The 22530-nt window shown below is 45.9% G+C and overlaps 1 protein-coding gene across 1 annotated transcript; it reads right to left on the bottom strand.

Moving 5' to 3' along the window:
* Positions 1–3435: 3435 nt before the first annotated feature.
* vax2 (ventral anterior homeobox 2) lies at positions 3436–20784 on the bottom strand (the record flags this gene model as incomplete). The annotated part of the gene is made up of 3 exons (XM_080023753.1): positions 3436–3939; positions 16211–16398; positions 20517–20784. The coding sequence occupies 3 exons, from the start codon at positions 20782–20784 to the stop codon at positions 3436–3438; spliced, it is 960 nt and encodes a 319-aa protein (XP_079879879.1).
* Between the last annotated feature and the right edge of the window lie 1746 nt (positions 20785–22530).

The following is a 22530-nucleotide window of genomic DNA, read 5'->3' as shown; positions in this document are numbered from 1 at the left end:
TTTTCCTCATGATGTTGTACCTGTTGAACCAGAGAGAACGGAGGTGGAGAAACCTGTGCAAAGATCTATAGAAATGTACATATACTGCATACAGTATATATATATGCATGTATATACAGTATATGTACACATGTACAGTATATATATATATATATATACACACAAACAGTATATATATTTATATACTGTATATACATGCATATATATATATGCATGTATATACATAGTATATATATACACATACAGTATATGCATGTACACATCTATGCATATATGTGCATGTATATATGTACACACATACAAATACATATATGTATAATGGTAATATGTACACACACAAAAATGCATACACATATCGATGAATATATGCAGATATGTGCATATATTCACGTATATGCAAATAGAGCTTGTTTTTCTAGAGTAATAGTAAGGAGCCAGTTAGACTTGAAATAACAAAATCAAACTATTTTACTTCTCACAAAGAGGAAGTAAAGCCCTGGTGGCTGGTGGAGGCCAGATCCTTGCTGTGCACGGAAATAGCAAAAACGCACAGATGTACTCGAATCGGGATTCAGGTTTCGAGACGGGGCGAAGCCTGCGCGCCGCTGCACGGCGTTCAGAGATTGCACATAAAAGAAGAACTCCCACTGCGCTGGAAAAGAAGTGGAGGACTTAAAGGGTCCGTCTGACGGAAAGCAACGTCGAGTTGGTCTCTTTGTTTTCTTTCAATCGACTTCATCGACCGAAGCACAAAAACAAAAACAAAAGAAAAACATTGTTTTTGCAGCGTTTGAGGTCATGTCAAACGCGCCTCGAAAAGAACCAGATTAGACATTGCAACACACACCGGCCGCGGCGTCCTTGCTTGGAAAGGAAAACGACCCCAGGGCTCTAACCGCCGAAAACAACCGAAAACAACACGAAGAAAAACGGTCTCAGTCAAACCTTTAAACATTTAAATTGAATTTTTCTTTTGTGGATCTACCCATGTTATTTTTTTACTTTTTATTTTATTTTTTTTCACAATTTTACTTTTGTCTTTTTTTTTTTTTCTCGAGACACAAAATAAGAAAAGAAATGTGTGTGTGGGCTCTTTAAAAACCAGGAATAAAAATAAATAAATAAATAAATAAAAGGACGGCGCAAAAGGTTTAAAAACAAGAAAAAAACAAAAAAATAAAAATACAACCTGCAACGCTGAGAACGATGAAAGAAATTGGTGAAATAAAAGTCCTTGGATGTAGCTTCCAGTGGCGCAGGGCCAGAGTCTCTGCGCGGCTGCGATCCTAAAACGTGGAATATTAAATAGCAAACTGGGAGGGGGGGGGGCTTTTCTGACCTCTCAGCGTTGTCTCTCCGCTCAATATTTTATGCCGAAAAGTGAGTGAGTGAATTATGCATCGCGCTTATGGAAAATGATAAATACGGTGTTGGACGACAGCCGCCGCCCACAGCGTAGCGGCGCAACGCACTGACGGGGCTAGCGGGCGGGGCCCACACAGCAAGCGCTAACCTGTTGCTCACATTGAAAGTCCCAGAGTCCCATGTGTGTGTGTGTGTGTGTGTGTGTGTGTGTGTGTGTGTGTGTGTGTGTGTGTGTGTGTGTGTGTGTGTGTGTGTGCGCGCGTGTGTGCAGAGCTCCGAGCGCTTTCATACGTGACATACAACGGGAAACGTGAAAGGTCTTTGAAGCTGCGTCTGAATACACCTTGACCTCCGCTGCTAATTGATGTCACGCCACCGCCCTAATTGGCGCGCCGTCACCTCCGGGGGTGGAGGGGGGTGGAGGGGGTTGGGGGACATAATAACTCGACAATGGGATGAAACCGAAATGAATAGATAGATAGACGGAGGGAAAGAGGACCCGGTGAATGGAAAGGAGAAGCGGCAGGTGGGAAGCGCACGCGGTGAAAGGACGGCGGAGGGAGGATGAAAGGACCTGGGTGGGGGGCGAGGCCGACCCCACTGACCCCGCCGCTAATCGAGGGCGAGCCGGCGCCGCCGGAACGGGTCGGCGGCGGAAAGGTTCTGCGCTCCTTCCGCTCCATCTGCTCGCCCGGCCAATCCAAGGGAGAATTCCACCCCCCCCCGGGGGAGTGAGGAGACGCACCTTGCGCTCCGCTCCGTCAAAATCCCCCTTTTTTAAAACGACGTGTGGGATCGTGGGTAAATCGGCGCAGAGACCAAGTCGTCGGGCGGAAAAACACGAACGTAAAGCGGAGGGGAAATGGTGGGGCTGATCCGGGCGGAGCCTCAACTGAAGGAGGGTGGCGGCAAAACGAGGTGAAAGGGCGACGTGATGGCGAGCGGCGCAGGGCGACACGCCCCCACCACCCCCCCAACGACAGGACGGCAACGCGCCCTCCTCCCAGCGCGTTCGCGTCGGCAAATCTCAAATGTAAACAGTGTCTCGAACAACGACAACGACAACGACGACAACGACGACAACGACGACGACAACATCAACAACCTGAAGAGTAGGATGCTGGAGGGGTGGAGCGGGGTGGAGCGGGGTGTGGAAATTCTAAACGATGAGGCCGGGATTCGGAAACTGGTGTTTTTTTGTTTTTTTGGGGGGGGGGGCGGGGGGCAAGAAAGTGTCGCACCGCCCCAAAAAATATAAAAGAATAAAAAGAATACTGATAAATGCTTTGGCAAAAGGGCGCGGCTGTTTCCTCTCCGACGCGACCTTTTCCTTCTTCTTTTTTTTTTTTTTTTTTCTTTTTCTTTTTTTTTTTTAATCCCCGAAGGATCGGATGAATTCCAGATCCGTTTTCAGACACATTTTTTTCACAACCACGATCAACAAAGAATTTACAAAAAAAAAAAAAGATGTTAATCGCTCGGGGACGAGAGAGACGGCGACGCTGCTCGTCTCTCCGAAGCGTAAAAAAAAAAAAACGGGATCTCTCGGTGATCCCCGAATGTCTCACAAACGCCCTTCCCGAACCCAGTGTGAACGGTCCGGTTCCAGGTTTTGTTTTGAGTTCTCTGTCCTGAATCGTAAGTGAAAAAGGAGGATTCGATTCTAAATGAGAGAAAGAAAACAACACTCACCTACGCATTACACCAGAAAGAAGAGGATCCCAAAAACAACTGGTCTTCCAGAGTTACACACCACAAACACACAGAGGACATCTGGAAAATTCACAACTTTTGTGTGTGTGTGTGTGTGTGTGTGTGTGTGTGTGTGTGTGTGTGTGTGTGTGTGTGTGTGTGTGTGTGTGTGTGTGTGTGTGTGTGTGCGTGTGTGTGTGTGTGTGTGTGTGCGTTAGTGCTGTGGGGAGATCGTGGCACCGTCTCTCGTCACTTTTTTACTTCTCTTTTCGTTTTTTCCTCACATTTCTCACAATCCGGGGGTCCCTAGCTCCGCCCCTTTTTCGAGAAGAGTGTGTGTGTGTGTGTGTGTGTGTGTGTGTGTGTGTGTGTCGTTGCCTAGGAAACCGTCTTCTTGCCGCCCAGGTCGTTCTCCTTCCTGTCCAGCCGCATGTACGGCTCGAACGCCGACGAGCCGCAGCCATAGGCGGAGCTGAGTTCGTGGTGCGCTCCGCCCAGCAGCGGCATGGAGAAGCAGAGGGCGTGGGGCGGGGCCACGCCCAGGCGAGGGGGCGCGGCCAGGGACAGCCCGAAGGCCCCGCCCCCGCCTCCGGGGGGCGTCCCCATCCCGCCGCCGCCGCCGATGCCGTTGAGCATGCCCGGGGGGGAGGCGGAGGAGGAGGGCGGTGGGAGAGGGCCCAGCCCCAGCGGGTGGGGGCTGTTGTGGTGGGAAGGCGGGGGCGGCGGCGGGCCGTGGGGGCCCGACAGGAGGCGGCCCTGCTCCAGCAACTTCAGGATGTTGCACGTGGCCAGGGACTCGGAGGTGGAGGACGGACGCTTGTCTGAGTCCTTGGTGGTGTCCTTCTTCTGCTTGGTGCGGCGGTTCTGGAACCACACCTTCACCTGGGGGGGAGGAGGGGGAGGAGAGGGAGGAAAAAAAAAAAGGGGCGTTCGGCGAGATTGAGATTGAACGCGACTGATTTGCACGTTGCGTTCCGCTAAAAACGATTCCTGCGGGAATTCCATTTCGCAGCCGGAGCCGGACGACTCGCTACACCGCCCGAGTGGAGCGGACGGGGAGCCCGACAGTCTGACGCGCCAACTCTCCAAAAAGAGACAAACCTTTCATCACTCATTTGTTGGCCTCAGGCAATTCAAAAAGAGGTGAAACCTGATTGGAAACTCAGTAGGACGTTGCTGCACAAAATTTCAAAACAGACGAGGATAAAAAGGTGATAAAAAGCTTGAATCATGCTTAAACAGTAGCAGCGCACTTCACAAACGGAGCACAAGTTACGGAATGAATACAAATGAATACAGTTTTCATTTGTTTATACAAGTAGTATGTAGCACATATGTAGTGTGTAATATGAAGTATGCTGCATGTAGGATGTAGCATCTAGCATGTAGTGTGTAATATGTAGTATGCTGCATGTAGCATGTAGCATGCAGCATGAGGGGGGGAGTGTAATATGTAGTATGCAGCATGTAGCATGTAGCATGTAATATACCGAGCTGAGTCTGCAAGCAGCCAGAGGGAGAGGAGCGGTGACCTCTCCGCGTCCTTGTGGATGAGGTGGAGCGCCGCCTTAACGTATAGCGTGCCGCGGAGCTGTAGGGGGTTGCGTGGAGCCGGGTGGAGCTGGAGGGGGTGGGGCCGCAGGGGCGGGTCGGGGCAGGTCACAGCACAGAGGTGGAATCGGACGGAGATGTCTCTCGCGCTCTCTCTCTCTCTCTCTCGCTCTCTCTCTCTCTCTCTCGCTCTCTCTCTCAAATTTGTAACGTCCAGTAAAAGGTGATTTTCTACGTGGGAAGCAGGGAGGGGGAGAAGGGGCAAAAAAAAAAAAAAAAAAACGCCCCAAAAGTAAGAAAACCCCTCGGAACAGCGGCCCCCAGCAGCTGAAACGGCGACGCTGGATTTCCCCGACCGCCCAGAGCTTGTCCCCGCGGCCCCGGCTGGGGCCCTGGGGCCCGGGGGCCCGGCGGTTGAGCGCCCGCTTTGTGGACGCGGTGGCTTCCTCCTTTAAACACGACACAAATAACGAGATCTGGGGAGAATCCCCGTCGTCGTCCCCCCCGTCCCTCCCTCCCGGAAAAGCCGAAAAGCCGAAAAGACCTGAGAGACTGACGGGAGGGGACGGGAGGAGGTGGAGGAGGAGGAGGAGGTGGTGGAGGGAGGATGTTTCAGCGACTGGTATGAGTCTGTGGAGCTACATTCCAAACCAAACACCACCTGGTACTGGTTCTGCCATAGAACAATCCTTCCTCAGTGGTTGCGTGTGTGTGTGTGTGTGTGTGTGTGTGTGTGTGTGTGTGTGTGTGTGTGTGTGTGTGTGTGTGTGTGTGTGTGTGTGTGATTTAAATAGACGGGGGGGGGGGGGGGGGCAGATCTGCTTCTGGTGCACTACACTACTGGATGTAAATCCTTCTTAATGGGATCCAGGGTTCAGGGCGGGGGCGGAGATTACCGAAGCGAGATCTGGATCTGCCGTGACCTGCATTTGCACCGGGCCTGGCCTCCCTCCCTCCCTCCCCTCCATCCCCCTCTCCCTCTCCCTCTCTCTCTCTCTCTCTGCCTGCCCCGCCCCGCCCCGCCCCGCTCCGCCCCGCCCCGTCCGGGTGAGGGCGAGGGCTGGGGCAGATAATGAAAAACCACGAAAGGCTCCTGGAATGGGAAGCGACAGAAGAAGATGCCAGGGGACAGCACCAGGCGGGGGCATTAGGGGAGGGGTGGGGGTGGAGGTGGGGCGGGAAGATGGGGCCGGTGTCGAAGAGGGGCAGTCGGAGACAAACGGAAAGAAAACACCCCGGTGAAAAATAAAGATTGGAAAATGGTCGGGCGGCAAAGGAGGCGCTGCTTACGGGCAAAGGCAAAGGAGAGGCGGGGCCGCCTTGACCGCCTTTCTAAAATTGTAGAGTTTCCAAAGAGGATCCTCTAGACTCGATTTTGGATTTGAGGCCTTCACGACGTGAGCATCTGTTCCATCGAACGTGTGCAGATTTTACAATCTCCCGAGAAATGGCCGCTCTGTCGGGCCGTCATCATGTACCGCGACGGGGAGCCCGGCGGAAGGAAAGCATTCCAGCGTCATGCCACAGTGTGGAAGAGGGACCGGGCGGGACCCAGGGAGGGCTGAAGCGCTCAGGGGACCACGCGGGGACACGCCCTGCTTGGGTCAAGCGGCCGAACTCTACGTCCCAGTGTGACACGAGCGCACCTTCATCCGGGTATAAGATCGTTATCGGAAGGAAAGAAATATTTCATGAACGCCCCGGGCTTTGGGAGAATGAGCCTTTTTCTTTGGCGTGTCGTTGTGGTCACTGCACGAGTGAACAAAGGGTCCCCACCACGACACATTGCATCACCTTCACAAAGACGCTGACACAAAATGGTCCGGGGGGGCAGCAAGGTTAAGCCCTCGCTAAGCAGGACACCTGCCGACTGTCTTTCTAACACTTTCGATGACCCATCCAGCCACTTAGTGTTCCCGCCCGGACCCTGCCCACAACCCCTGATCCCAGGCATGTGACGGGCCCCACCATCCAACGACCCCTTTCCACGGCAATGCCGCAAGATGGACCCGTGGCTTTTTGGTCCTATGTGACGGAGCGACAGCGGCTTAAGGATGCCGCGCTCCAAATGCAACCAACAATATGAAAAGAACCAACGGCTACTCAATGGCATGTGACGGCGGCTACTTCCACATATCGAACAATCGGAATGTGACGAATTAATTACATCTTAATTGGCGATCCAAGGATGCATCCATGAGCTATACTCAGACTATAATACAACAAAATGTCATAGGGACTCAATATATTTGTCCTCCCATCTTTTCCTATATACTTCTCCTTCCGTTAGCCTTAGTAAGAAAGTGTTCTCAGTCAACTTTCCCATCATTCATCAACACGTGGTCGGAACTCTAGGAACACCAATCCGGCCACGCTTGTGGACCCTGACCTTCATTTATCCCACCTTGCTTTTGAATGCTCCTCTCTCGGTACTCGTGATCTTGGTATGTTGAGTGTGTTTTCCTGCAAACAGTAAACACCAAAGCCAGGCTACCCTTCAGCCACGGCACAAGCGCAGCGGTCTCATCTTCGCCTTGACCACCTGATAAGCTCTTGATTATACCCAACTCAACGCGCCCCTAATCCCCTCCTCCTGCCGCCATAGCCCCGCCCCATCAGTTCGTTTTAAGTATCATCCTCATCGTCTCCATTTGTCGACCCAGTCATGCTGCTCTGATACTATGCACTGAAATGCCACCTGAGCCACCACTGACCCCCTGCCCACCCAACCCCCGCCCGCCCCGGGCAAAACCTGATCTGCCCCTGCGAGTGCTGCAGCAGCACATGTCCAGCCAAGTTCAGCCAGGGGTTAACCCTGTTTTACAGCACCGTTGGTAGATATGGCTCCCTAATCCTCCTTAGTGCAAAAGCACTTGGGACTATTATGAGGCCCACCTCTCTCTTGCCTCCCTCCCTCCCTCCCAACATCCCGACATCCCGCCCTTCCTCCATCCATTCCGTCCTTGCACACAACCCCCCACTGCCCACTCCCCAGAGCCCCCGCGGCCTGTGATGTCCAGGTTTTAGAGACAGACACATAATGAAGATTGAAATCGAAGGGAAGGCCACGTTGCCTCAGTGTCCCTCCCGCCTCTGCGTTGCTATGGGGATGAGCTACACAGGAAGCATGGAGGGATGTAGGAAGAGGTACATGCTTTTTTGCTGCATGCTGCACTACTTGGCAGACCCCCCTGACCCGATGCTGGACAGCCTCACAGCGCTGTCCGACCTCTCCCTGTGCGACCAAAAATACAAATTCCCACTTGGACATCCCGAAGAGGCCACACCCAACAAGATATGAGGACAGGCCCTATATGTAAAGTGTAGTATAATGTATTTAATGAATACATTTTATCCTGGGATTGTCAGCATCAGTACTAGAAAGTAAAACCAATATGGTTTTGAATCAATCATGAAGACGATAACATTTCAAACTCACTTCTGTGTCTTCTATTAAATATAGGTCGTATAGGTAACGTATGCGGGTTCACATTCACTCCGTTATGTCAATGAATGTGTCATTGATGTACCTTGGCCGCTGCCCTCACGCTCTTCCCGGCGTACGACTTTAACGTGGCTCTGGCTTTACATTGAACTCCGCGAATTGGGTTCATCCGCTCTGTGCTGGGAAACACAGGTGTCTTGTTCCTGGCTAATCCAGGAGGTTAATTGAATTACACGTTGCCTGGTGAACGACTCAAAGGAGCCGCATGCGAGGGCCCTGTGTCCAGACACACATGCCACACCTTCAGGAGGCAAACGAGACTGTTCGGTGTTCCCTCGTAATTAGGGGTAAAACCAGAGGTGACCGGGGGACTTCTTCCAAACCTCTTGGATAAGCAGGGTACGCTGGGCAGAAACCTTCTGACCCCTTGTTTGGACGAATGAAGTCCAAGTCATCCCAACACCAGGCGACCACTCCAGGACCACTCCAGGACCACTCCAGGACCACAATAGTAACTGTAGTTATGTAGCGTCCTCACCGCCCAGACAACAGTAATTGTTTGTCCGGTTCCAGCAGCATACTTTCCCGCCGAATGGAAACGCAGTCCATGAATGCACAATGGCCGCAAGTGGGCTCGGCTCCTCGCCCCGTAGCTTGTCTCCGTCTGTCTGTCCGCGTGTCTGTCCCCCTTCCTTTCTCCCCGTCCCTTCCTCAGAGGGCTCGGGTTCGGACGGGACAATCCCCACACTGTGCCGCCCTGTACGCGCCACATCTGCGCGACGCTACGTCGCGGCCAGACGACGGCAGCAACCGCTGCGGCCCCAGACGGCCGTCCAGACTTCGGCTGTCTGGGGCCGCCGTGCAGAACAATGCACACAGCGGGGACATTCACAACGATGTCTGGACACGGGCGGAGCCGGATAGGGTGGAGCCGTCATGGCGCACAGAGACAGGACGGGGGGTAGATCACAGCACGGAGAATGAATATACAAACGTCGAACAGGGAGCGCCAAGTTCAACGACCTTCTTGCAAATTACCCAGACATTGGCACTATCTATTTAGGAGGCAAGGTGTGCTGTGGCAAACTGATTTATGGTAAAAAAAAAAAAATTTTTACATATTTGTGTGAACATTGAGTAGCCGGCAGCAAAATGATGCTTCCACCTAAGAACCCAAATTCTTTAGAAGAGAATACCTCAACTGGCATCAATACATGAACATATTATGGGATTACCAATGACACCAATAGCCATTCCGCATGGCGTTATGCCTCCATGGCGTGTCCCTTCAGCCCCTGGTTCGTCCAGAAGGGCGGAGTCGGGCGACAGCAGGGGGTTTATTAGGGGAAGCTGCAGTTTCCAAACAGAGGAACTACGCGTCATTAGAACGCTCCTCTCTTCACTGGATTTGGGAAGATTAGTTAGCGATCATAAGGAATTACACAGATGCGGCGAGCTCGGATATCTGCCGGCCTCCGTCCTAAAGACGCCAGGGCTTGTCACTGGAACATACAAACACGTCACATTCCCCCAAATGTGAAACTGATCTTGTGTTGTTTTCCTGTTACACAAATGTGTCTGTGTATTTATCATTTGATTGCTGTGTTTAATTACACTGTGATAATCCTTTTTTACAGTCAAGTACACACACTGTCCACCCACATACACTAATTCAATGATATACAGTGTATTCTCACAGACACTCACTTATACACTCATAGGCACTTACACACACATACACACATATATATATATATATATATATATATATATATATATATATATATATATATATATATATATATATATATATATAATATCCACCCAAACAAGCATGTATCTCAACTAAACAAACTTAAATGATGCTGAAATGTGATATATGCCACCAGAGTTTAATGTGTGGATGCAGGGATGTCTGCATTGCTTCATCTCTTCCATTTGTTCCAGGATTACACATTTAGCTGATATTTGAATTATCTTAGCACCTAGCCCCCGCTGGGTTTGACGTGAGTTCAATTGGACTTGCTGCAATTGTGTATTAAACCTAACTAGTGGGGAAAAAAAAAACAGGAATGCATTTTAATAAGAAAGATCTACAATGTTTAATACAAAACACCTGGAGATGATTTTTATTTGGAAACAGAATGAGAAAATGTTTAAAATAGGAAAGCGCTGGGGCACACTGAGTAGAATTTAATAAATAGAATTTAATAAAGTTTAATTTAATTAGATATAATTATTACTAATATTGAATTGAATAATGTAGTATTATAATATATAATAGGATAATATCGTTTTATTATCATAATTATTAATACCTTTAATACGCCTACAAAAAACAATAATAATCATAATATTCATGATACTGATAAAAAATGATAATATTGTCTTTCACTTGGCATCCAAAAGTATGTGTTGAATGCACATTACACGATTTGCACGTGAATTGAAAAAATATATTTGTGAAGTGAAGCATTTGCAGCCAAATTGACCACAGTTCCAAACTGTCCATAACCGGCACCCTGCGTCAACGCCAGTGCGTGTCCGTGCGTGTGTGTGTGTGTGTGTGTGTGTGTGTGTGTGTGTGTGTGTGTGTGTGTGTGTGTGTGTGTGTGTGTGTGTGTGAGCACGCCAGGCTGTTGCGTGCGGAGAGCGGCTCCCCCCGCCGCGTTAGGCAGGAGCTGGGAGCCACCTGCCGGGGGAGCGCACCGCGCTGCGGTCCGGTCCAACTCCGGGAGCCGGTTCACTCCTTCCTTCCTTCTGTCTGTCCTTCCTACAGCCTTCCCTCCCTTCCTTCGGTCCAGCTTGCTTGCTTTTTTTTCTTTCTTTCTTTCTCTCCTCCCTTCCTTCCTTCACTCCTTCCTACTTTCTTACCTTCCTCCCTTCGGTACAGCTTTCTTTCTTTCTTTCTTTCTTTCTTTCTTTCTTTCTTTCTTTCCTCCTTCCCTTCACTCCTTCCTTCTTTCGTTCCTTCCTGCCTTGGGTCCAGCTTGCTTTCTTTCTTTCTCTATTTCTTTCGTTCCTCCCTTCCTTCCTTCGCTCCTTCCTTCCGTCTTTCCTTCGTTCCTTCCATCATTCCTTCGTTCCTTCCTTCCTTTCGTCTTTCCTTTCTTCCTTCTGCCCTTCCCGACTTCTTTTCTCGTATGTGCTTCCTTCCTTCTGTCCCCGTTCTCTCTCACTTCAGTCAGTTCCTTCCTTCCTCTTTTTCCCTTCCTACTTCTAATGTTGTTCTTTCCTGTTCACCATGACAAAGACACGGAATTTTAAATCAATTTAACTCCCAGAAAATGAATCACATTAACCCCCCGTTTTGCTAGTTGTGCCACGGTGTGTGTGTGTGTGTGTGTGTGTGTGTGTGTGTGTGTGTGTGTGTGTGTGTGTGTGTGTGTGTGTGTGTGTGTGTGTGTGTGTGTGTTTGTGCGTGCGTGCGTGTGTTTTATAATATACATTGCACATTACAGTGGGCTGGACTAAGAAAATAAGATCCAAATACGAATTTCCTGTTAAATATAAATATAAACATAATATAAACAATATAATATCAAAACACGGAGCTTCTATTGTGGAGAATCAACAAAATGTGTTTTTTTTTAGAAAAATAACTAAAATATTCTTCTAATAATTCTTATTCTTCTTATTGTTGTTGTGTTGTTGTTTTTTATTGTTTTTTTTTCCATTCCTAGTGGTTTTAAACTACTAAAGTATTAAACCATGAGACATATTGGTGTCGGGTAGTTCCACAGTAGAATATCATTAAATAAAATGTCATTGCCAATGTGGTTTTTTAGGTTCTGTGGTGATTTTAATGAAGTTCGTTTCGTTGAAAACTTTGTGCGCAACTCGAAACACTGGGTGCGAATCGACAACGGACGTGCATCGCTCTGAAAAGGCCAAACAAATAATAAAGCCATTGATTTCCCTGCGCTTCCACGCCAAATTGGAGACGAAAATCGAAATAGCGACAGTGCGCGTCACGTGACAGACACGGGCGGCCAATCAGAAGGCCCGGCGCACTTTGCGTACATCCATAATAAATCCGTCAGTTTGTCCAAGAAGCATAAATGCAGTTTTTTTGAAACGTGAGGCTGCAACAAAAAAATTGCCCTTTAAACCAATTTATTTCTGCAATCAGAAAAAAAAAAACCTCAAGGTAAAAAAATAAAAATAAACCATTCCTCTAATCCACCTTGAAAGCATTGGGAACGAGGTTAAAGTGGCCAAACGTGCGGGGATGACTTCCCCAAATGAATCTAATTGTGGAATAAAATGGGTAAAACGCCGCAGTGTGAACCGTCACGATCAGATGGCCTCACCCTCATCACCCTCACCCTCATCATCCTCTTCTTCCTCATCCTCCTCATCCTCAGGTCCCATTAACACCCGCAGTGTCAACACAATGGCTCTGTGTTCCCGGACACTCTGCTTTATTCTCCGTTTTACACATGAATTCGGTCCCGAACCGTGGAGTTCAGGGCTGAATGTGCAGCATAATGGTGCTGACAATTATACCGCCACCGGTAGATGCTCTGCATGGTGTTAAGAACATTTAAATTAAAAAAAAATACTCTTTTTTTTTTTTAATCGTTTATTTTTATTCGTTTGGGTGGGCTTTGTATCTTCAGAATCCGACTAAAATCGGGCTTTAATAGCAGAGTATAGGAAATTTAAATACAATGACTGGAGATCTGAATGTCAATGACAAACCATACAAAGGTAAAAATAAATAAAAGAAAGAACATTATAATATATATAAATATAAATGCGCACAATATCCATAATAGAGAGGCGGGCGTGATAGTAGGTAAATATTGATTAATATCAAATATAACATATCTATATAAAATAATACGAAATAAATATAATTTCATATCAACAAATATTACCTAATCATCTAATAAGCAATAAATAATCTATTGTCATCCACTGTGTTTATTTTTGTGACAGGGACACGGTGATTGCGCGTTCTGAGCGAACTCTTCCTCAATGCGCCGATAAACGGTGTATTCATGTGCAATAAACGCGCGAGATGCAATGAAAAAACAGCAACGTTTTGCATCTTTTGAAAGGATCGTGGGTTTGCTGTTGTCGTCTTTTTCTTTCGTGTTCGATTTGCACTCATACGCAGAGCGTGGGTCGGGGACTTTAAAGTTTCCAAAATAATAGTAATCAGCATTTCACAGGCCTGCGGCCGGGGGGGGGGGGGGGTGCTCCCCCTGAAAATGCGATCGGTGAAAATTCGGGGTCTCTGAAATGTCGACACGCGTCGACGTCGCCCTTTTTGCGCCGGGTTTCCACTCTTCCCCGTCTTCACGGTCACGGGTGTGCGTAGAACGAGGGGTGTCGTTGATGCGCGGCGGTGATTGGTCAACAAAGACACCCACGTGCGTGCTGTTCTTGCCACCGCCGTCGAGGCGCGGTGGCGCAATCTCATAAACTCAAAGACCAGAGAAAAAACAAAAACAAAAAAAAAACTTTGTCCCACTCAGTCTGCACCGTTTGTGTGTGTGTGTGCGTGTGCGTGTGCGTGTGCGTGTGCGTGTGTGTGTGTGTGTGTGTGTGTGTGTGTGTGTGTGTGTGTGTGTGTGTGTGTGTGCGTGTGCGCGCGCGCACGTGTTGACGAACAACTCGCACCTCTGTTGACGGGGACTCGACCCCTTGCCCGCAGCCTGGCGGTGCGTCCCGTTCGGATTTAACGCCTCCCTCGTTTTTGTGCTGATAAATTATGGGGTGTATAGTGCACCACTCTGCATGGCAGTTGTGTCGCACCACGACGCCCGTGTGGAGGTTCGACGCGCTCATTAACTGGTTATTATACGTCAGATGTGCTGACTGCTGACGTAAAGCCGGCGGGTCTGCACGCTCGCAGCCACGAATGTTTGTTTGCAACAGCAGTCACAGTAAAATCCTCTTTTTTTGAAGCAAGCGCCTAACCCCCGAGTTGACAAAAAAAATCTAGCTTCCCCGACTAAAAGCCATGGTATAGTTGCCTGCAACACACATGCACTGTGGTGTAGTATAACGTCGTTATACAACATAAACAACAACATCTCAGGCTGCGCCTATAAATTACGAGCGCTGGAAAGATTAAACTCAAAATGTATTGTAATTATTATTTTTATTATAATTATTATTATTGAGTGTTGTTTATGGAACTTAATTCAACACCTGACTTCGGCCGGTATATGTTTATTTATTAATATTATTAATATTATTGTTGTTATTATTATTCTATTGTCATGGTTCCATGGAATATAATAATAATTAATATTGTAATAATAATAATAATAATAATAATAATAATAATAATAGTAATAATAGTAATAATAATAATAAAAACATATAGAGGCCTGAGTCAGGTGTTTAATTAGTTCCATTGAACAGTCCATAATAAACGAGGAGGGATCCCTCTATGTCACTGTGTACATTAGGTCAGAGGTCAGAGGTCACGCTGCTGAGATCATTTGAATGCAGCGCCGCGGAGCTGATTGGTTGTTTTCCAGGAAGGCCCACATGTCAACAGTGATCAGGTGGATTTGTGGATGCAGAGCCTCCCAGCAGCAGGGAATCCCTCAGGTTTATTCTAGAGGTGGAGGCAGAGATGCAAGACTCGCAAACGATTAGTTTCAAACGACTCGGGGCGAGGGACTCACCCCGGCAAAAGAGTCGTTCGCCGGTTTCATTGGCAGCCAGGGGGACATTCGTTCGGTCGGGAATCTCGATTTGAAAAGCGAAAAAGAGCAACACACCCACACGAGTTCCTTGTCCTTGGGCGTGCTCAAGAATATTCAACGTGTAAACTTGAAATAATTATTAAACTAAATAAATGTGGTAAAACAAAGGCGTGTGGAATAATTTGTGTTGAAGGTGACAGATTTACCCTTTGAGTTCCACCAAAATAAATACTCTTGACGGAAGTAAATTACTTTTGTGATTCACACACAACTGCTTTTAAAGGAACGAGGCGAATAGATGTTTGGGATCCACCGCACTTTGCATCCTGCCCCGTGGATAAATAATTCACCGGGTTTTTGTTTTTTTTCGTTTGTTCGGTTTTTTTTTTGTCGTTGTTTTTTTTCTTAAGAATCCCACGTCCGACAGGGCGGAACCAACTCTGCCCGATCCGCCCATTGCACCGACCGAATCGAACGGAAGAAGAGTCCGAAAATCGAACGACTCGTTTTACGGAGCGACTCGGCAAGAACCGGATCTCAAAAACGAATCTAAACTTCCACCGAGGTCGCGAGACAATGATTTTTTTTGCTGCGCCCATAAAAAAAAAAGCCAATGCCCACGTGGTTTTCAACCGCCCAACGCCCGCATAAATACTTCAATAAAATGCATTTATATGGTCTGATAAATAATCAAAGTATTTTTTTTTCCAGTGTAAGATCACTGGATCTTACATCAGCTCTTTGTGCGGCTAAATTGGATCACTCGCCCGAAAGGTCTAACAGTCCGTTTCCAAGCTCGATATCAGAAAAAAAACAAAACAAACGGGGGCCAGACAGTGGATTTAAAACAAACCATCCACGCGTCCCTCCAATATTCATGCATTCTAGAGAGCTGCAAGACAAGCAAACGGGAACACAGACGAGGGCCAACCTGTCGCTTATCAATAACTCATGTTGACCTGAAATATGAATAGCGTCACCATGTCGACAGAAATAAAATAAAAAAAATACAAAAATAACATATTAATAGTAATATTTCTACTGTAATGCCACATACAGACCAACCTGTCGTTTATCAATAACTCATGTTGTTCTGAAATATGAATAGCGTCACCATGTCGAGAGAAATAAAAATACAAAAAATTCGAAAATAACATATGAATAATATTGTTTATACTGTTAAGCCAAATGCAGACCAACCTGTTGTTGTTTTATCAATAACTCATGTTGATCTGAAATATGAATAGCGTCGCCATGTCGAGAGAAATAAAAATAAAAAATACAACAAATCCATATTAATAATAGTATTTCTACTATAGTGCCTCAATGGGGGCCTTTCTAAACAGTAAGATCTATTATACACCTTTTTTGCCTTTTTCTTCTCTTTTTTTTTATCTTATGTTATCCTATATATATATTTTTTTTTTTTCTTTTTAATGTGATTTTCATTTTATCTCCTCTTTCCTTGCCTGAAATCCCATCTCACCTGGGTCTCGGACAGGTTGAGTTGGCGCGCCAGCTCGGTGCGCTCCCGCCCCACCACGTACTGGCAGCGCTGGAACTCCAGCTCCAGGCGGTACAGCTGCTCCGCCGTGAAGGAGGTGCGCGTCCGCTTGGGCCGGTCCAGGTCGAGGCCCTTCGGGAGGACGATCTCGCGGATGGTGCCCTTGGCGTCTACGTAGGAAAATAATATATTGTTGTTTTTGTTGTTGTAGTAATTATTATTTTTATTAATATTATTGTTATTATTATTATTATTATTATTATTATTATTATTATTATTATTATTATTGGACTGGGTAAAGGACACACGGTTTTATATTGAACTTGATTTATGAAAGTGTGGAGGTCTCACTTTCCTCTTTGGGTTTTTTTTCTGTCCTCATTTCATCTCGTGTCGTGGAATGGCTGTGTTTCTATTTTCATTTTGTTAAAGACGATCCGGAATTCTTTCTGTAATGTTAGCTCTCTAGCACTTTTAATGAAGTGATACAGTTAATGCAACATATAGGTATAGAAGATAGAATATTTTCAGATGTTTTATAATTACATGTAATTTTAAATGTATTCATATATATTTTAACTGAAAAAAATAGCATAATCATTTTTATTTATCATTATTAATCATTATATATGCAGTTACATAGCAATCATATATGCAACGTTCAAACAACATAACCATAAAATATGTAATTCCAATTTCATGAGAATTATAAGTGCAGAGTTATATATTTTATATATGCTAAATTCTACATGATATATTCAACCTCCATAACTATTATATAAGCTATATATAACCTACATAACTATTATATATGCTATATTCTCACTACATAACTATTATATAAGCTATATTCTACCTACATAACTATTATATATTATACCTACGTAACTACAATTCTGCACTACATTCTACCTATATAACTATTATTTACGATATATTCTACCTACATAACTATTTTATATTTACCTACAAAACGATTATATTATACCTACATAACTACTATTCTGCACTATATTCTACCTAGAAAACTATGATGTACACTATATTGTACACTATATTCTACCTACATAACTATTATATACACTATATTCCACCTACATAAATATTATATGAGCTATATTCCACCTACATAACTATTATATACACTATATTCCACCTACATAACTATTATATACACTATATTCCACCTACATAACTATTTTATAAGCTATACTCCACCTACATAACTATTTTATAAGCTATATTCCACCTACATAACTATTATATACAATATATTCTACCAACCTAACTATTATATACTATATATTCTACCTACAAAACTGTTATATATTATACCTACGTAACTATTATATTATACCTACATAACTACTATTCTGCATTATATTCTACCTACAAAACTATTATATACTACATATTCTAACTACATAACTATTATATATATACTATATTCTAACTACATAACTATTATATATATACTATATTCTACCTACATAACTATTATATACTATATATTCTACCTACATAACAATTACATACTATATATTCTACCTACATAACTATTATATACTATATATTCTACCTACATAACTATTATATACCGTGCAGTGCATTGCACTGCTGCCTCACAGTAAGAAGGTCTTGGGTTCGATTCCCGCCTGGGCGCTGTTGGCACCGTGCTCCGGCGGGCTTCCAAATGTGAGCCTTTCTAACTATTCTGCACTATATTCTACCTAGAAAACAATTACATACGATGTGTTCTACCTACATAACTATTATTTTTACTATATTCTTCCGAGAAAACTATTAAATACGCTATATTCTTCCTACATAAGTATAATATACAATATATTCTACCTACATAACAATTTAATACACTATATTCCACCTACATAGCTATTATATACACTATAACGTATATAAGCTATATTCTACCTATATTCTAACTACTATTCTACTTACATAACTTTTATATAATTTGAATCGGTCAGGATTTTTTGGGGGCTTGGAAACACACACACACACACACACACACACACACACACACACGGGGCTGCAATACATGACCCTGGGCTGAGCAAACCAATAACCGCATCAGTTGATATCATCACTATTTGCGCGCCAGTAAAACGGCCGTAGTGACGCAGAAGTGCGGCTCTGCGTCGTCACACTGCGTTTTATTCGCCGCAAAATCAGCGTCCGCGCGGCGCCGCCCGCCTGCGCGCGCGCACAGGGTCGCACCGGCACGGCGGAAACGGAAACGCGGCTTCACGCGGCCTCCCTGACCCCTGGGTGACCCCCTCACCCCCCCCCCCCCCCTCCTGCATCCCACTCGGATTTAAAAACAAACCGTGACCCGAGAGGCTGCCCCCCCCACACACACACACACACACGCACACACACACACGCACACACACGCACACACACACACACACCTCTGACTCCGGCTCCAAAAGGGACGTTATTACCAACGAGGACGACGCATTAATTATTGAATTGAGGTTTAGCTTCATACTGGATGTATGGAAACCTGAGGGAACGATGAGAACGAGGCACCACAGCGTCTACGGCCTTTTACCGTCCTCACTGGGAGGCTGCAAACACTGGAAAACAGATGAATATCTATATCAATAATTGAATACGCTCAATGTTACAGCACAGCTGGCATGTTACACTGGAATTCTAATTATTACACATTACTGTACATAGGAGCCATGCGTAAAACTGTTACCTGGGAATTAGAGGGAACCTGTAATTAGGTCACACTCAGGTATATGTAAATAAATGTATATATTAATGAAAATGGCCCTTTCACGTGATGTAAAAACATCCCCACACAGCAGCATGAAATGATGCTCAGAATGCTGCAGCTAGAGGTTCGGTGCTTCGAAAAGCTCGTTCATGTTTACATCCTGTATACATACATTATTATTATTTTTTTTTTTTAAGAAAATAAACAACTCCTGAGATTTTTAAATAATTGTATATCTAATTTAAAAGTGTACATAAATACATATATATGTTATTTTAAAATATGCATAGTTCATTACATGTTAACAAATAACAATTACATTTGCAAGGACAGGGACAGGATCATAGCAGTGGTCACACATCGCTCGAGATGAATCAGGCTCATTACATTTTTGGATTTGAATTCACACTCGTTCTATAATTCTTCTATCTCAATGTTGTGAATTATAATTTGTTTTCCGAGCTAAAGGGAGATTGGTGGACACTCACAGCATAGAGATCATTATGATGATTAACAACAGGAGGAATGAACAACTCCAATGGACATTCGGACTGAAAATAGACATAATTCCGTTGATGCTTCCATTCATTATTTATTCCCCAAAAGCGGAAATGTGTTGTTCTGTAATAACCTCGACAGTATGTGGGGAATTATTATCAGCTATAAACACATTTTAGTGTCTTGCGAAATACTGCATTTTATCAACTAAATGACCTTCAACAATGTATTTATAAATTGATGTAAAAAATAAAACAGTTAATTAGTAACAAATTATTACAGAAACAAATATTTAAAAATATTTTACAAGTGTCAGGAAGTCAATGGTTTGTTCACATGACATGATGCATGTGACGTTATGCGGAAATGAGAAGCATAATAATATAAATAAAACGATGTATATGTAAATCCACTGCGGTGCAGGTGTCAGGAACCATGGTGAATTTGTGGAGACTTTGGAGACTTTTTTTTTTTTTGGTCAAATTTTGAGGGTGTGATCCCACCTTCGTAAAAGATGTTTCAAGGAACGAAGCTGTGAACATGCTCTTAAATCTAGGACGAAATGACTGAAGGCACTGTCTGCTGCATCCTCCACGAAAACACCCTTTTTTATTTGTTATTTTGGTTTAGGCCCGCCGCTTTTTTCACTGCTTTTATCTCTTTTTTCTTTAGTATATTGTATTTTGTTGCCTTATGTAAAGAGATTTGGGTGTGGAATGTCCGATACAAATAAATCTCGAATAATACTCGAAAAAAGAGTTCTTGATCTTATTGGGACTTTCCTGCTGAAATAAAGGGCGTATAAAGAGTAAAATAAAAAAATAAGAAGAATAAGAAGAAAAATAAATCAATAAATACTACTATCAATAATAATACTAACAATACTACTACTAATAAATATAACCGAGCAATCGTTCATTAGAATCATAATAATCCTAAATAATCCTAAATAATAATAATAATAATAATAATAATAATAATAATAATAATAATAATAATAATAATAATAATAATAATAATTCATAATTTCCTCGGACTCACCCCGCACTAAGATCCTGCGGCAGTAGTCCGGGTCCCCCCCGAGAAGTTTGTCCTGGCCGTCCTCGCTGGAGGAGGTCGGGGTGGAGGACGAGGTGCCCGGCGTGTCGGTGGAGCTCTGCACCGGGGACCTGCACCCGCCGCCGGCGTCGGCGCGGCACTTGGGGTCCACCCGGTCCCGCTCTCGGTCCGTGCACAGCGACGTGGGTCCGCAGCGGAGGCTCCTCTCCTCGGGGGAGAGCCCGTCGCCCATGGTGGCCTGGTCGAACATGGACCAGCTGTGGAGCTCGGGTGGAGGGATAGTGGAGTGGAGTGGGGTGGAGTGGGTGGGGGTCCTGGGTCTCTCTCCCCCCCGCCCCACTACTTTGTAGCCCACGAGAGTTTGAGGGGTTCCCCGACTTGGGTGTAGTTTGAGGTGTGGGGTGTTATTCCGGGTGGATGTGGAGCATCTCCACCAGGAGCGTCCACTCGCGGGGGGAAAGCACGCGGTCAACGCGGAGCCGGGTCGCTCCTCGTGGGTCTCCGCATGACGCGCGAGGTCCAGAGTCCAGATGATGAAGGTGGAGGGGACGGAAGGGGTGGAGGGGTGGAGGGAGGGGTGGGTTGGGTGGGTGGGTGTGTGGGTGGGTGGGGGTGGACCAGTCTCCTTCAGGAAGCTCCTCGGCTACAGGTTCGAGGAGCTCCGCCGGGCTTCCTCCTGCGTGGGCGGCGTGCGGGCACCGCGGAGGAGGGACGCAACAGGGGAGGAACCGACGCGGGGACGGACTGGAGGCGGCCGGCGCGTGTCACAGGTCCCCGTGGAACCAACTTTCATCTTCCCCACCCCACCCCACCCCCCCACCCCCACCCGTGTTACACCACCCCCCGTGCGGCCGGAGCCGGGCTGCTGCAGCGGGTCCGCCGCGGCCGCGGCATGGCGCTGGTCCTGGAGTAGTGGGGGGGAGGGGGGGGGCGCGGTGGTCTCCGGTCCGCACCGGCGTGTTGGCCGAACCCCTCCGTGGGTTAACAACAAAAAAAAAAAAAAAAAAAAAGGCGGGACTTCCCCGTGGGTTCAACGGGTGACCGGGTCCCCGCGGTTGGGGTTGACTGCGGTGCGGAGCGGAGCGGGGGGACGGACACGGGGACGCGGCGGCGGCGGAGGCTGAGGCGGCGGCGGCGGCTGCACCGCGGCGACTTTACGAGCCCCCCCGCCTCCCTCACGCGTCACTTCCGGTCCGCCGCGCCGCGGGCTGCGATTGGCGCAGGCGGCGGGCGAGAGAGCGCGCGCGGCGAGCGGCCCAACCTCGGGTCACGGGACGTCGGAGCGGACGGCGTCGTTGTTGTTGAACGGACGCGGTTTTTATTGCATAGTGAAAAGTACATTAAAACCGTTTGGTAGTAAGTAAAAAAAAAAATGGAAAGCGCACGAGTTTCCGAGTGAAACACAAAAAGATTAAAAAAAAAAAAAAAATAATCACAATCATAATAACAAAGTCGTTTCTGTTCACCTTAAAAGACGTTCGTATATATTTATGTGTATGTTTTAAACGAAATCACTGTATCTTATAATCGAAACAAATATATTTAAAAGTAAAACAATTACATCAAATGTATTTTAAAAATGCATATAATTTACTTTTCTAATTGAACATACGCATTTAAAAATACATTCGTTTAAGCGACATTTTAAATATACATTTACATTTCGGGTGTAAAAGGTGCAATAACGTTTGGTTTTTTTGCAACGTTGATGTGTTGTGGCTGTTGTGCGGCGGCAGCAGCTTCGCCGTGTTGCCGTGATTGTGAAGTAATTGCTGTAACTACACGCATAGGATGGTGTTTCCCTCCTGCAGGTGAAAACATGTTTAAGAAAGGCGTTTTGCAGCGGGATAATATAATTATAGTTTTGCTGTGTGTGTGGGTGTGTGTTTCTGTGTGTGTGTGTGTGTGTGTGTGTGTGTGTGTGTGTGTGTGTGTGTGTGTGTGGCTGTGTGTGTTCAACGCAGGCCGTAATTACCCCACACAGACAGGTTGTTCA

The sequence above is a fragment of the Zeus faber genome, assembly GCF_960531495.2.
Source record: "Zeus faber genome assembly, chromosome: 22".
Taxonomy (NCBI): domain Eukaryota; kingdom Metazoa; phylum Chordata; class Actinopteri; order Zeiformes; family Zeidae; genus Zeus; species Zeus faber.
The sequence above is the reverse complement of the archived record's forward strand: the minus strand, read 5'-3'. Positions and strand labels throughout refer to the sequence as shown.